Consider the following 16,334-nt stretch of genomic DNA (forward strand, 5'->3'; position numbering starts at 1 on the left):
GGATTTGGATTGGTGTGGGGTCACCCGAGGCACATTTGATTGAGGATTTGCAAATTGAAATGGTCACTTAGATGGCTGGGACAGCATTGACAGCTTGACCAGGGAGGAGCTGTGTGCATGAAAACAACTCTCAGGATCTTTTGAGTGTCAAAAGATTCCTGTGGAAAGCACAAGGATCAAGAATCTTTTAAATTATTGGGTGTTTTAAGATGGCGAGGAATAAAGGAGTTTCATTGTCCTTCATTTAATGCGATGACATGCCAGAAAGCCCCTGTGTTGAATCATTCACTAAACAAAGGGAATTATGACAAAGAAGGCACACTCTGAATAAATGACAAAGAACAGGGAATAAACCACTTTTCATGGAACTTTTATCTCCAACTCCTCCCTCAATACATGCCAGCAAACTCTTTCAATGCAATAACTAACCTCCTTCAGTCCACTAACCTTATTTATCTCATTAGCTGAGGTCAGAAATTAATCTCCTGTTGTGATTTTCAGTTAGTACAATTTCTGAGCTAATGATGTGCCTGCCAGCAGGAATGTAAAGGGATCTTATCATCCAACTCACAGAGCCTTCATTGAGGTCACCTTCTTGTCATTGAACCTTATCTTAGTGAATTTATTTTTTAAAAGGCCATTTAGTTTGACCTTAGAAATATTAAGAGGAGGGATAGCTTTGCTTTCCACCAGATAATCTCAACTTTTGTTCTCGGTTAAATGTCAGGAAGCTGCATTTTTGCTGATCTGATATTGTTTATCAGTGAATGCTGATGAGAGTGTGCACCGTGGCATGCTGGGTCCTGGCTGCTGCTATAGCAACATGCTTGAGTCAGTTCAAAGATGGCAGCCACTGGATCAATTTAGATGTTACAGTATAGATTCTGGAAAGGGCTCTGGGATGCTGAATTTTAATACGGTCAGATTAAAATTCTGTCTTGGTCAGTTCAAAAAATGCTTTCCTCTTTAAAGTTGAAAGAGATTTGATCTATCCATTACTGTGTTGGAGTTTAGTGAGCATGCTGCTATAACAGCAGGCAGACCTGATGTTCTGCAGTGACAAATAGGTCTGCACAGACGGGGCCAAAATGAATGACACCAGCTTTTCGCCTTGATTTTTGTTGTTGTTAATATTTCTTGAAAAGGAACTAAAAAAGAATTATGCTTGACGTCCCTCTTAAATTCTATTGAGGATACATTGGATTGTGTGCAAGCAATTAGTGAATTACTTGAAAGATGGTTTTATGTGAAAATGTATTTTTACAACTTGGGCTGTGCAGCTGACAATGAAAATGGCCCATTGCATGATGAACTTAAATGATGGCCGAGGTTTCATTTGAATTCAAGAGGCTAATCCTATGGTATGCAGGTAGTTTATCACTGCTCTGTTTGTGGATTCTAGAACATACCCAGGGTCAAAGACCCCAGGTTCGATTATCTCTCCTGAAATGCAGAGGGCACAACAACAAGCTAACAGAAGAGGCTGCAGCAATAATAAATAGCCAATTGTCTGAGCATCAGTCTGAATGAAGGATTGGATCTCATTAAACTGTCATGGAAACAATCCAGAGTCCTTAGCTTGTGATTGAATCTGAATCAAAGATTTTGGCTTGCAGGTCTTAATTTAAAACCTTTTTGGCATTCTGGGGAAAAAAAAAATGCCCTCTCAGATACTTTGGCAGTGATCCAACGGCCACGCTGCGTCCAAAAAGCAGCTCGCCACGGCACGACGTGGCCATTGAATGTTTAGAGACCCTGCTCTCAGGAAGTACCTGGCTGCGACACCTCGCGAGATTCAACGCGATCTCGTGAGACATTGCAATCTGAATCCTGCCCATTATGGGCGGGATCACCTTTTGGCAAATCTGCATATTAGAACAAAGCAGTAAGCCTCTCTCCATTGTGCAGATTCCTGAGGTACCTGAAACTTTGGGATTCAACCTCTTTGCCTCGGAGACCTTAGATAAGCGCCGTTTGGTACTGGTCCCCACAAACGGGGACCAGATGGAACGGCACTTGTGAGGGTCTCCAAGGGGATCGGAGGCCCCCAGCTGCATGCCTTTTGAACAGGACAGTACCCTGATACTGCTGGTACCACCTGGCTACCCTGACAGTGCCACCTGGGTGACAGCCTTCAACTGCCCAGGTGGTGCTACCATTGGCAGAACACTCCCAGTGTGCCAGGTTGGCCAAGGTGCCAAGCTGGAATTTTTTGAGTGCGGGTGATCAGGCGGGGGTTGCCTGTCATGGGTGTTGGGGGGCATGTGAGGGGAAACTGGGGACCCCCCTACACTGCTTTCAGGGGAGGTTGGGGATTGTTTAGAGGGCCTCAGATATTGGGATGCTGATCTCTAGGTGCAATGGGGAGTTCTGGCGAGCAGAGCCCCCCACTGTACAAAACAGAGCTATGTGCAGCCTCAGCTGTGGGTTGCCCTTCAGGCCCCTTATTCAGTGAGAATCACGTTGAATAGCCATGAGTTTCTTCGCACTATGAGTGCCGGGAAACACGCAGCTCCCTCTTGGGATTCTCCCTCTTGGGAGAATCGTGCCCTTGAATGTCAATATTTTTCACCAGGATGTTTAAGATTTACAATGATTTCTCTTCTTAATTTTGGGGTGAGGTGGTGGGTTGTTGTTCACGTGTGTTATTTTTTACAATTGTACTGAACTGTGTTTGACTGCTACTTATAGTCTGACAAAGTAAATGATTAAAAAGTTAAAGTTGCAAAGTGCAGAGTATCAACCTCATCATGCACAGCCTTGGGAGGCAAAGAAATAATCATAGCCAAAAAGGGCTGTAGAGTGGACAAATAATACATGAGACAAACCTTCAAAACCATTGAGACATTTCTTCAATAGGTTCCTATGATGATGATGATATTTCTTTGGATAAGAATCACAAAATTGATGATAAGGTTGACAGCTCAGCCATTTTTTTTCACAAATACCAGTTTAGAAGATTTTACCAAATGGCAGTGATCAACTCCAATTAGAAAGATTATCACAATGTCATGCCCCCAACCACCACCCTGCTTCTGCCAATGTTTACCCAACATGTCCATCCTCATCAAGAACAGAGGATGCTGGCAACACTCAGCCCGTCTGCCAGAATCTATTAGTAGAGAAACAGAGTTAACATTTTGAGACCAAAGGCTCTTCGTCAGAGCTGAAAGGAGGGAGAATGTAAAAACTGCAACAAAAAGAAACGACTTTAAAAACTTGTTCTTGTTTCAGATTCCAGCTGCCCTGTCGTATTTTGTGTATGTCCATCCTCAAAGTGCATCATTTCCCGATGCCAACTGGGAAGACTCTTTACTACCAGATTGACAGGCAGTCATGAATCATCCAGCCAATTTTTTTCCATGTCGGCTATTTTGAGAACGGGTAAACAAAATGGTTTTAAAAAATCCACAATTTCTCGAGTGCCCTAATGATTTGTCTCCGGGGTTCTTTGCACTGCTCTTCGGCACTCTGAGGCTCTAATCAACTGATGAAGGAACAGTAGATTGACATTATCCTTCCTTCAACAATGATGGTAAAATCAGCAATCATCCTGCTATGGTAATAGGAAAAATACTGAGAACGTTGCAAATCTGCAATAGAAACAGAAAATACTGGAAAAGCGCAGCAGGTCTGGCAGCATCTGTGGAGAGAGAAGCATGATTGTTTTGAGTTTGTCTGTCTCTTCTTCAGAGAATGATCCTGTTGTATGTTGAATGTTGTGAGTGCCTTTATTAACTTGCCTTCTTCTATTGTCTTGAAATGACAGTAAATGAGAAGCATTGGGCCCAATTTACACAGGTAGTTTGAGCAAATCTAGTGGGAAATAGGGTTGCAATTACATTAGGAAAGTCTTGGACGTAACACTGAGTCTGTGTTAATTGTCAGCGTGAATGGCGAAGCGGGTGGAATATACGGTGAGAATCGGGTGGCAATTATCTACTGGGGGAGGGTCATGGGAAGTCTAAGGAGTGCGTCAATGACAAGTGTTGGCAATCCGTGAGGTGTCAGAGAGATAGATCACTGTGAGATCTGAAGACTGTGTGAAGGGGTGCAGCGGAAGACATTAGGAGGCAGACTTACCCTGGTTTATGAATAACATCATTCATCTTCTTCCGGCACTGTTGCCCCATCCTCTTATGAAGTGAGCTGGTGCTCACTATCACGGACACTGCCAGTGTACTCCCTTGATGGACATCTACATGGTCTACACGTGGATAGAGGATGTCATGTCTCTTCCCCACACCATCCCAGAATTTTGCACAGGGCTCTCTCTGTGAATCCGTGGTGCTGTCTTTCTGGCAACCATCCCCTTACTGGACTTGGAACAAGTGCTGGGGAGACGTTTAAAAGGAGCGCCCCTTGATGACAGAGATTACGTTTTGCCGGGGCGAGCATATCAGGGGCAAGCTGCCATGAGGGCAGCGTGAATCATGTGGGGGGGAAAAAATATATTTTGTTAAAACAGGCTGAATATTTGTTGAGTTTGTCCAGTTTTCTCACCGGAATCGAAACTTTGAAAAAACATGGTAAGATCCTGCCCTTGGTGTGGATTTAATGATGGTCAGAGATCTTAAAATGCTGAATCAGTTTATCTAAGAATAGAGAAGTCAGGGACTTGGTGGAGCGATCGGAATCCTCAGATCCACAAATACAATCAACCTGGTGCCCTTGAGGTAAGGAAAAACATTGTAGAAAATGTTGCAGTGCCATTTAGCTTAAGGAAAAATCATTAAGAAAATTATCGGTTCGGAATAGGGAAACTCTGCCACGTGAACCTTGACTGCAACACAAGATGAAGGAACTGTGCAGTGTCTCCAATGGGGATGGAAATGGCTGGGATTAGTTGAGCTCAATTCTGGGGGATGGTTCCACACTTATACCTGTCCAGGTATGACCTAGTTAATCCAGGTATTAAGATATGCCTTTCTTTGAAAATAATTACAATTTTTGTTAAGGAAGCTTTTAGCTCAAGTTATACTGCCATTAAGTTGGGTAAGAAAGAGCTTACATTTAATTAGCAATATTTCTTTTGAAGTTTTAGTCACATTTTTGTACCAGCAAACAACAAAATTGTATGTACGCATCATAGTCCCACAAACTGCAATTAAATGAACAACCAATTACTTGGTTTTATGGTTACCTTGTTTTGAGGGAGGAATGTTAGCCTGGACATGAGGGGCAAGGGATCTTGTTTGGAGCCATTGCCCTGCAGATGCTATTTTCTTGTAAGGTGGGGAATAAAGGCTGGACTCTTGTCCAACAACAAGAAACCTTCTGAAAAAGGTGCAGAGACAACACTCTGGGTTGATGCTAATTTTCAGTGGATTTTCCAGGTCTGCTGGAGTGCAGCAGGGGGCTGCCCCCCCCCCCCCCCCCCTGCACCCCCCACCCCATCCCCCCCATCCTCCTCCCGCACCCCCGTCCCCACCCCCGTCCCCAACTTTTCCAGTGCCTACCACTTTAGAGGACTTAAAGAATTGTTTATAGAAAAAGACAACCACTAAACTGAAGAAAACAGCGTGTCTGAGCTGTTGAAAGATTATTTCAAATAAGTATGCACAAAGACAAAGGAAGCATATTTCAGACTTGGTAATCAGGACCTCAGAAGCAATCTCCTGAAAACAAAGATTAGCAAACAAGAATTTTATTGAGACCATGAAGTGAACAAAGCACGTTAATGTCATATTTGAGAGTATCAAAAAAGAGAAAGTGAAACCAAAGCACCTTTGGTACACATTCATGATTAGTTGGAGACTGGAAAAGTCCCAGAAGTTTGAAAATTTGAGTAATATTAGTTCAATTCCAAATGTTTCACAGAATATCACTGAAACCCCTTATTGGGAAGGTTATTGCAAATGGAATTCAATAAAATGTGATCTGATAGGGGAGTAAACAAAGATGGGGAGGAAATGAATAGTTTAACTTCATAAATGTAACACTCATCTGAGAATATTGCTTTTCGTATCTGTATACCTTTGTGTTTATTAATTATTGGACGAACTGTTGTAAAGAGGATTTCTATATTTGCCGAGGAGAAAAAATTGTTTGAGGTAACAAATTGATTCGGAGAGGCAAATATCCAAATGGATTCACAGGATTCGCAGACTTGATACTTGCACAGGCAATTTGCAATGCACTCAGGTTCGATAAATTGAAAAGCGATGCACGTTGGTGTCAAAATGCTGAACAAATAGAGGGTATCATATAATTAAATGTGGAATAGATAGTGAATATTGGAGCAATAGTTTAAAGCAAAATGGTTCTGTTACGCAAATAGAGTTAACATGCCAAACAAAACCAAATAAGGAGCATTACCTAGAGAATACTTTGTTCAGTTCAGAGATATTGTGCCACATGAAGGATATTGATGTACTTTTTGTTTTACAAAATTTAGAGTACCCAATTTTTTTTCCAATTAAGGGGCAATTTAGCGTGGCCAATCCACCTACCCTGCACATTTGTGGGGGCGAAACCCATGCAAACATGGGGAGAATGTGCAAACTCCACATGGACAATGACCCAGAGCAGGGATCGAACCTGGGACCTCGGCACCTTGAGGCAGCAGGGCGCCTCTGCCACCATGCTGCCTGGATATTGATTTACTTGAGCAAGATCATTCTTGGGACATGCAAAGGATTGAATTATAGCTGAGAATATTTTTTGCTATTGCTGTAAAAGATGTTGCCAAAGCTGTTTGTCTTGCACTCCTCTGGACAAATGCAAGAACTCCAAATTTCAAATGATCATAGAAATTAAAGGCGCAAAGCATAAGATAGTGGCACAAATAGAGGTGAATGGTTTAGAGTTAATCACCATTACGGAAACATGGTTGTAAGATGATCAAGATTTGGAAATAGTTATTTCAGCGTACACAATGCCCTGTAACTTCCGGCTAAAGGTGGAAAGTCATGGGCTGGCGATTTGGGAAGGGAAAAATGCGCACTTATTTGCGCTCGGATATCGTGACGAACCTTCCTCTCCATTTGGCAGGCTGGGGCCTCCATCGAAACAGTCAGTGCAGGCTCCAGCACGGTGCAGGAGGAGTGTAGCCGTGACACTTTATGATAGGCTAGGTTGGGACCCATTGGGGACAGGCATTTTAACTGCAATTTTATATTGAAGACAACAGGCCATATATTTAATATTGAAGGCAACAGGCAATATAGCTAACAAGTGTTTTAAAGGTATGTCGAAGTTTTTAAAATAGTTTTGTTTGCTCTTTCTTTTATACATTTGTTAGTGATTTTTTAAAAGTAATTTTTAATTTTAATTTTTTAAGATTAAAGGTGAGTATCTGTAAGTGAACATAGCTTTGGTTTATTGATTTAAATCTGTGAAACTATTTAAATTTGCACTATGTTATTATATAACTATACGCGGGCGTAGTTAAAAATATTTGTATGTTTTAATTTAAATTATGGTCAGAAGATTTTTAAAGTCCTTCAGGGCGTTTTGCTATCAATGTCTTTGTAACATCTAGAACATAGAACAGTACAGCACAGAACAGGCCCTTCGGCCCTCGATATTGTGCCGAGCAATGATCACCCTACTCAAGCCAACGTATCCACCCTATACCAGTAACCCAACAACCCCCCCCCATTAACCTTATATTTTAGGACACTAAGGGCAATTTAGCATGGTCAATTCACCTAACCCGCACATCTTTGAACTGTGGGAGGAAACCGGAGCACCCAGAGGAAACCCACGCACACACGGGGAGGACGTGCAGACTCCGCACAGACAGTGACCCAGCCGGGAATCGAACCTGGGACCCTGGAGCTGTGAAGCATTTATGCTAACCACCATGCTACCGTGCTGCCCTGATAGTTTTAATTAGTGTTTATAGAATCACTGTAGTGCAGAAGAAAGCTATTCAGCCCATCGAGTCTGCACCGATGCTTCGAAAGGTCACCCTACTCACGGCTCCGCCCTATCTAACCCCACCTAACCTTTGAACACTAAAGGCAATTTAGCAAGGCCAATCCACCTGGCCTGCACATCTTTAGACTCTGGGACGAAACCAAAGTGGCGGGAGGAAACAGCGGCGGTGGTTAGCACTCCTGTCTCACAGTGCCATGGACCTGGGTTCAATTCCAGCCTTGGGTGACTGTGTGTGTGGAGCTGAGACATTCTCCTCATGTCTGCGTGGGTTTCCTCTGAGTGTTACGGTTTTCTCCCACACTACAAAGATGTGCTGGTTAGGTGGATTGGCCATGCAAAATCGCCCCATAGTGTCTGAAGGTTGGGTGGGGTTACGAGGATAGGAAGGGGCACTGGGCCTAGGTAAGGTGCACTTTTAGAGGTTCAGTGCAGACTCGATGGGCCGAATGGCCTCTACCTGCACTGTAGGAATGACATGATTTTATTCCGTGGATTCCAGGAAATCCTTGCAGAAACAGGGAGAAAGTACAAACGCCACACAGTCACCCGAGGTCTGAATGAACACGTGTCTCTGGTGTTGTGAGGCTGCAGTGCTAACTAGTGTGCCACTGTTTTACCCATGTTATTATGGTTCTGCCTTGTTAACTTCAATAATCTTATTCATTTATAATTATTTCATTATTAAATGTTATGCTTTGATGTTTCAGTAAGTCATTTGTAGAAGCTTGTAAAGTTCAATGGAAAACATTTATTAACAAAAGTAAATTTATAAATACAAAACTGACCACTAGGAGTGTTAGAGTTAGGTGACTACTCAGACTGGCTGGAGGAAGCTAAAGAGAGGTTGTTTGTGCATGATCTCACTATTATTCATTGTTGGTTTGGATATCGTTTACCCACAGTTAATGTTAATAAATCATTTATAGCTTCAGCTGGTGAATGCAGGTCTGATCAGTATTCTGTGAAATGTTACATATGTCACTAATGCCATGTTGAAAGGACCCAGGTGCAAAAATATTTAGTGCTGTCGTGAGTTTCAATCCCACTGTTAAGGCCATAGGGCAGTTAGAGTTTGACTTCAGGTCTCCCTTCAACATTTCACAAAGGTGTCTCAGTGCTTCCTTTCTGAAGCGCAGTTTTCTGGCACACATCTCCTCTGATATCATTTTGAAAATGAAATGAAAATCACGTATTGTCACGAGTAGGCTTCAATTAAGTTACTGTGAAAAGCCCCTAGTCGCCACGTTCCGGCATCTGTCCGGGGAGGCTGGTATGGGAATTGAACCGTCCTGCTGGCCTGCTTGGTCTGCTTTAAAACCCAGTGATTTAGCCGAGTGAGCTAAACCAGCCCCTCTGATTTTATACCAGTGCTCTTCAAAGTCAGGGGTGCGACCCACGGGTGGGTCGCGGGCGGGTGTCAGGAGGGTCGCGGAGCCGTTGTCCGCGGCACTCCCGATCGCGCAAATCCCTGCGCAGCAGCCGGATTTTCATAACGTCGGCTGCAAGCGGCCGCGAACATGTTAAAAAAACATTTGGCCGCATTGCGCATGCGCGCCGATAATCAGGCACGCATGCGCAGTGTGGCCGTTATTTTTTTAAACAGTTGCAGCTTTTTGTTTTACAAGTTCTGTAGTGGTTTTTATTCATTTATTATTTATTTTTTTCATTTTATTTTTTTTATAAGTTCGGGTGGGTTTTATTCTTTTTTTCATTTACTTTACTAATTAAAAAAAATTTTTTTTTTACAAGTTCGGGGGGGGGGGGGGGGGGGTTTATTTGATAAAATCTTACAGGAGAAAAATTCAGAACTTTGGACAGATGGAGACTCCATACTTTCCGACACCGGAAGGCTTCACCTTCATCCAACAGGTTCCATTGGAGGAGCGTGTACAAGGGCCAAAGTGACCCAAAACCATATCCTCCATTTTTGTCAGCAGCAAACAAGGTAAGAGAAAATGGTGGGTCACGCAGGTCGGCCAGTGTCGGGGAATCATCCGGGGCCGGCGTCAATCCCGCCCCTGCCGTGTCCCGAATTCTCCGCCACCAGAGGTTCGGCACGGGCAGGAATCGGGAAACGGCAGTTGGCGGGCCCCCCGCGGCGATTCTCCGACCCCGCGATGGGCCGAAGTCCCGCCGCTTTCAAGCCTCTCCCGCCGGCGGGAATAAAACACCTACCTGACCGGCGGGATTAGCTGGCGGCGCGGGCGGGCGGCAGGGTCCTGAGGGGGGCACGGGGCGATCTGACAGCGGGGGGTGTCCCCACGGTAGCCTGGCCCGCGATCGGGGCCCACCGATCGGCAGGCGGGCCTGTGTCGTGGGGGCACTGTTTTTCTTCCGCCTTCACCATGATCTTCACCATGGCGGAGGCGGAAGAGACCACCTCCCTTGCGCATGCGCCGGGATGATGTCAGCAGCCGCTGACGCTCCGGCGCATGCGCGGACTTACGCCGGCCAGCGAATTCCTTTCGGCTCCGGCTGGCGTGGCGCCAAAGGCTGTTCACGCCAGCTGGCAGAGTGGGGACCACTCCGGCGCGGACCTAGCCCCTCAATGTGAGGGCTTGGCCCCTAAAGGTGCGGAAAGGGCGGGCCGACGCCGGGGTGGTTCACGCCACTCCAACATGCCAGGACCCCCCGCCCCGCCAGGTAGGGGAGAATCCCGGCCAAGGATTTTTTAGGTAGGAGGGAATACTGGCAGAGTTTGATTGGATCAATGGGCTAACTGGTTTGCAGTAAATGAACAGTGGGAACCATATAAATAAATCATTCAAAATATTCAACAAAAATAGATTCCATTGAAGGACAAAATCTCAGCAAGAAAGACCAATCCTTGGCTCATTGAGGAAGTTTAGGATCGTATTGGTTTAAAAGCAGTTTAGAATATTGCAAGTCTGAGGATTGGGAATGCTTTGAAACCAGCAGAGGACTACCTAATGATTGATCAAAAAGGAAACAAATAGAGAAATGGGAATAAAGCCAGGAATATAAAAAACATTGTAAAAGCTTTAATAAGTACGCAAAAAGGTAGAGAAAGTGAATGTTGTCCCCTTACAATCAGAGGCAAGAGAAATTTGATGAGGAATGTGGAAATGGCCAAGGCAGAGAACAATTATTTTCTGTCTGTCTTGAACAGTGGAAGACACAAGTTACATACCCAAAATAGAGGGTACCTTAGAGGCCAAAAAGTGAGAATATTAAGATAATTACAATGAGAGACAAAAATATTGCAGAATCTTAAGGGATGAAAACCTAACAAATCCTGGAACCTGATGGCTTCCACCATCCCTTGAAAGAGATGGCTTCAGAAATACTGGGCGTGCTAGCTGTGATTTTCTAAAATTCTTGTATTCAGGAACAATCCCAACAGATTATTTTTGAACTGACTATCTAGCTGGATGTGGCTATCTAGTCCGGAGACGTGAGGCAAAATATGGGTGGGATTTTCCGGCCTCCGCACACCACATTTTCCATCCGCTATAGTGGGATCTTTCAGTCTCACCGATGTCTATCTATGGTGTTTTGCCTGCCCCGCACCCTCCACTGTCGGGGAACATTCCACGTGGAGTGAGTTGCCATTGGTGGGACTGGAAGACCCTGCCGTAGGAAGGGCCAGAGAAGTTCGGCCTATGTTTAGGCACATTTCTCTCGTCATCTTCCCAATAGGGACCGAGCAGAGTGGATCAGTCACAGTTTTAGCTGCTCAAAAGCACTCTTGCCACACCCAAGAGCAAGATGGCTATCTTGTAGCTGTCGCCTCTGAGTCACATCATGACTGGAAGCTTCTCGATGACAAAGTCCTTCTCCTGCAGTCATTTTCTGGTTCCACGTGACTTGGGGGATGTGCTTGAATAGAAAGGCGCCTGTACTTGACGTCTTTTACTGTGGAGAAACCATTGCACACCAGCTTCCACTTGTGCCTTGACAGAACAAAACCTTGGTTTGATGTCAAGAAAACTGAGACGATTTGATGTTTCATTCTTCTGTAGCCTTTGTCTGTCAGCATAGCCATTCAGATATTTGAGATGGTAAATCTTCCCCGTCCTGTTCTGCCACTGAGGAATTGTTTGGCTGAGCCTCAGCTGCTGAGTATTTCTGAGGCTACTAATGAATGTTCATGGTAACTGACACAGCCCAGGACATAAGGAGGTGCTTCACCCTGTTTTGATTGACCCTTTCTTACTCATTAACCAGGCTCTGCGCTGGGGACGAGGGGTATGGTTTGAGGGGATGCAATTTAGAACCCAGCAAAAAAACAGCTTTCAAGACAAAAAGGAAAGACAAATGGCCAGCAGGTCGGTTAGCCTAACATTAGTGCTTTGACACTCTGAGCTGGTGCACGTATCAATTCCAGTCCCACAAGCCCCAGAGTCCAAACACAAGTGAATTGATGAATAATTTGTATATAGATTCTGAGATATTTGACCCTTGACTGCTCCAATGACTGACGGGCACCAGATTTGTAAGTGAGATGCAACTGTTTATTTATAACAACAACAGAGATAAGGCATGCAATAATCACAATAGAATAACAGCCAGATAATCTCCAGCTCGCCCCTTTTACTGTCCCACCCTCTACCTAAACACACACAAGATGTTTACACACAGAGGGAAGGGGAGGAGACAAATAAAGCAGGATTCATGTGAGATGGCAGATATATGTCCTTGCTCTGGATGTTGAAATTGTTTTTGCAGCTGACTGTCCTTCCAAAATGTGGTGATTGAGAACCACCAGTTGGATGTCTAATGAAAATCTCCTGGCTGAAACATTCAGTCTGAATCCCCAGACTGTGGGATTCTCTCTGGGGAGTGTAGCCATCTGGGATGGCCACTTCCAGAATACAAAATGGACGCTTGCAAAGAATATAGGAAACTGTGGACAATGCTAGAAAACAAGCAGGCACAGAAGCCTGAATGTATATTTGGGAAACAGCTCCCAGACGGAATTGAAACTATAGGTCGATTAGCATATTGATGGCCTATCTCCAGGAACAAAGGAATGCCAACCAAGTAACCGATACTATTGCAGACATCCCGGCGCCAGAAGGACACAAACAAAACAAGGCCAACGGCCACCTAAGACACGCCCAGCCTTCAGGGCACCCACCCCTTTATTGGTGAGATCGATAACAGTGATCGAGAAGCGACCCAATTCATTGGGGCCAAGTTTAAGGCCCACCTAAAAGCGCGCGAAACTCCTCCAGGTAAAAGAAGGAACCCCCACGAGACATTCGCTCCCTTGGACTTGGCTCTCAAAGCGGAGAGACCTGTCCACCAGCATCACCAGAAACTTCTAGATTGGACCTGAGTCTTGAATGTTTTCCAAGGTGTCAATATTTTCAAGGTCAACGCTCGCTACCAGGTGGATGACCTTAGCTGTTCTCCTGTACCTCTTCGAACCCAGCAACCTCAGATCCGAACAACGGCCATTGTTCCTCTGACTGAGTGGGCACCAGAAGTTAAGTATAGGCATTAGCGTTAGAGATAGTTTAGTTTGTAGTACTGTCGTGCATGAGTAGATCTTACTGTGTGTGTAAATAAATAGTATTGACTTTGAACTAACTAACTGGTGTATTGGCTCTTTGATCAGTATTTGGGTTTGAACCTTGTGGCGGTACCGAGAGATACCTGACGACTTTAAATGTAAACATAATTAGGATTAAGGAAGGAGACCATATTGACTGCTATATTTATAGCAAACAGAGCAACAGGAGTCACTTTTATTAACCTGGGCTTTCACTCCGAAGATCCAGCTCAGGCTTGTGTAACTCTTACTTGTTTCCAACAGCACCAGAATGTACCCTAGCTTTGCTGAGGCAAAACAAAGTTCTCCTCATGAGATTTTAAAGAGGGTTCTTTAAACAACTGGCCCTGCCTGCGGCTGTTGCTGGACTGAACTTCTTTGCAGTTCAATCTGGCTGTAGAGAGTGAAAGATCTTTACTTGAACCTTTAGACAGAATCCATCGGGTAAGAGAGGGATCAGGGCTTTTATCCTTCAGCTTCTTGATCAAACCAAAACTAAAACCCAGATGAAGCCTTCTTGTCCCTAGCAGAACATTCCTGAATGGTCAGCACCAAACATCACAGACTATCAGCCAAGATCCTGGCAAAGTAAACAGCTCATTGGCCGATAGCCAAGTCCATCAAGATGAGTCATCACCGATGTCCATGCTTCCTGCTGGATTCATTTTTTTTTACGTTAAAGGAGAAGGCCATCTTAAAGGTAAGGGGCCCAGTATTTGTCCAGGTACAAAAATTATAGAAGCCAAAACAAGAAAATAAAGGGAATAAACAAGGTACAAACAGGAATTTTCATGAGGATCCTGACATCAGATGTTGGGAAAATGCTGATCAAGGAAGTCTTAACAATGCACTCAAGCATAGTATAATTAGAACACGTCCGCGTGGGAAGGGACCAATTTATTAGAGTTTTTTTGCTTATGTAACTAGTTGAGTAGATAAGGCGGAACCAGTAGAGCCTGTACACCTGGATTTCCAAAGGGATTTGATAAGATGCCACACAAAAGGTATTAGGCAAGATAAGAGCGCATGAAATTTGGGACAATATGTTAACATGGATAGAGGACTGGTGAATGGACAGAGGCTGGGAGTAGGCATAAACAGGGTATTTTCAAGTTGGCAGGCCATAACTAATAGAGTGCCGCAAGAAGCAGTGCTGGGGCAGCAGCTACTTACAATATATATTAATGAGTTGGCAAAGGTACAGATTAGTGTAGGCATAAACAAGGTATTTTCAAGTTGGTAGGCTGTGACTAATGGAGTGCTGCAAGGAGCAGTGCTGGGGCGTCAGCTCAATAAATATTAATGATTTCAATACACTATTCTCTGTCTCTTTGTATAAATTTGCTGATGTTATGAAGGTAGGTGGAAAGGTAAGCTCTGGGGAGAACAGAGAATGACTGCAAAGAGATATAAACAGGTTAAGTGAGTGGGCAACAAGGTGGCAGATGGAATCGAATATGGGGAAGTGTGATGAATGTACAAAATTGATTGATATTGTATTTCATATTTGTGGGAGTAATAATATTAAAGAACCTAGTTTAAGGTTTTCAGACTGCGTGTCTGCTAAAGCTGTAATTAAGGAGTTGAAAGAGGTAAGGTCATGATTGATTCCAACCACTTACAGATAAAAGACTAATTAGGATATTATTATGATTGCTGGAGATTCCCTGGAAGTGGATAATTGATGAGGGGTTGCAGTTAGTCCTAGCTAAGCAGGTCATGTGACATCTTAGTGGGATACAGATGATGTAATTAACAGGAGGAGCCAAGTCCGTCTGCAACTTTTGCAGTTTGCTGCAGGATTTGGGTTCGACAAGACAGAAGGATTTTAAGTTGAACAGCAGCCTCGCCAAATGCTGCGATGTTGAGCAGAAGTATATTAAGTATGCTCTTGAAAGAAACTCTCTTCAAAGGTCTACACAACTAAGCAAGTTCATTTATAAGTGGCATTTGAACTATATTGGGTTGCTTAATTGGAGTTAGTAGCAGTTATAGATAGTAAGTTAAAACTTTTCCTTGTGTTTAAGAACTGTTTAACTGTTAATTGTAAAGCTGTTTCTTTGATGTTAATGTGGTTAATTCTGTGTTTAAATTAAAGTTTGTTTTGATATAAAATGCACCTATTGGTCAGAATCATTACTCCTGTGGTGAAGTATCCTTTCCTCAACAGTTTCACAAATTTTAAAAAGTGTTTGCGTTTCTTGTCCAGTATCCTAACAAGTTTTGGGCTGGTGCAGAATCCGAACACAAGTGTGAAGCTATTCATTTTGATCGTAAGAATAGAAAGGCAGAATATGTTTTTAAGATGTGAAACTTGTAAATGTTGATGTTCAAAGCAACTTGGGTGTGCTCATACAGGGAATGCAGAAAGTTAACTTGCAGTTACAGCAAGCAATTTGGAAGGCAAATGGCGTGCAGACCATTTATTGCAAGGAGATTAGAGTACAAAAATAAATAAGTTTTGCTACAGTTGTACAGTGTTTTGGAGAGACCACATTTGCAATACTGTTGTGATCTCCATACTTAAGAAAGGATATACTTGCATCGGGGTTGGTAACATAAATGTCCACTGGATTGGTCCCTTATGATGAGAGGCTGAGTAAATTGGAACTTTATTCTCTGGAGTTTAGAAGAATGAGAGTCAATCTGCAATCCCATTCCCCAGTCTGAAGGTACTTGGTATATTGTACACTGGGAGATGGTATTCATTGCTATAAACTACAGGGGGGCCCAGCCTCAAGATAAGGGGCCAATCATTTAGGACTGAGATGAGAAGAAATGTCTTCACTCAAAGGGTTGCGAATCTTCTACCACAGAGGGTTGTGGCAGCTCCATCTTTGAATGGATTTAAGGCTCTTCTGGACAGAATTTTGGTCTTGGAGCAACAGATATGGCAAGCAGGCAACAAAGTAGAGCTGGAGCCCAAAAGCAG

The 16,334-nt window shown here is 43.8% G+C and overlaps 1 protein-coding gene across 1 annotated transcript in view; it reads right to left on the bottom strand.

Moving 5' to 3' along the window:
* Window positions 1-3,483: 3,483 nt before the first annotated feature.
* LOC119975614 overlaps window positions 3,484-16,334 on the bottom strand; it is a gene marked incomplete at its 5' end in the record, with an annotated part of 85,953 nt that continues 73,102 nt past the window's right edge. Inside the window, 2 exon segments of the mRNA XM_038815404.1 lie at window positions 3,484-3,593; window positions 5,012-5,101. Of these exon segments, the coding sequence (XP_038671332.1) occupies window positions 3,484-3,593; window positions 5,012-5,101 (200 nt within the window).

This window comes from Scyliorhinus canicula, chromosome 13 (assembly GCF_902713615.1).
Source record: "Scyliorhinus canicula chromosome 13, sScyCan1.1, whole genome shotgun sequence".
Taxonomy (NCBI): domain Eukaryota; kingdom Metazoa; phylum Chordata; class Chondrichthyes; order Carcharhiniformes; family Scyliorhinidae; genus Scyliorhinus; species Scyliorhinus canicula.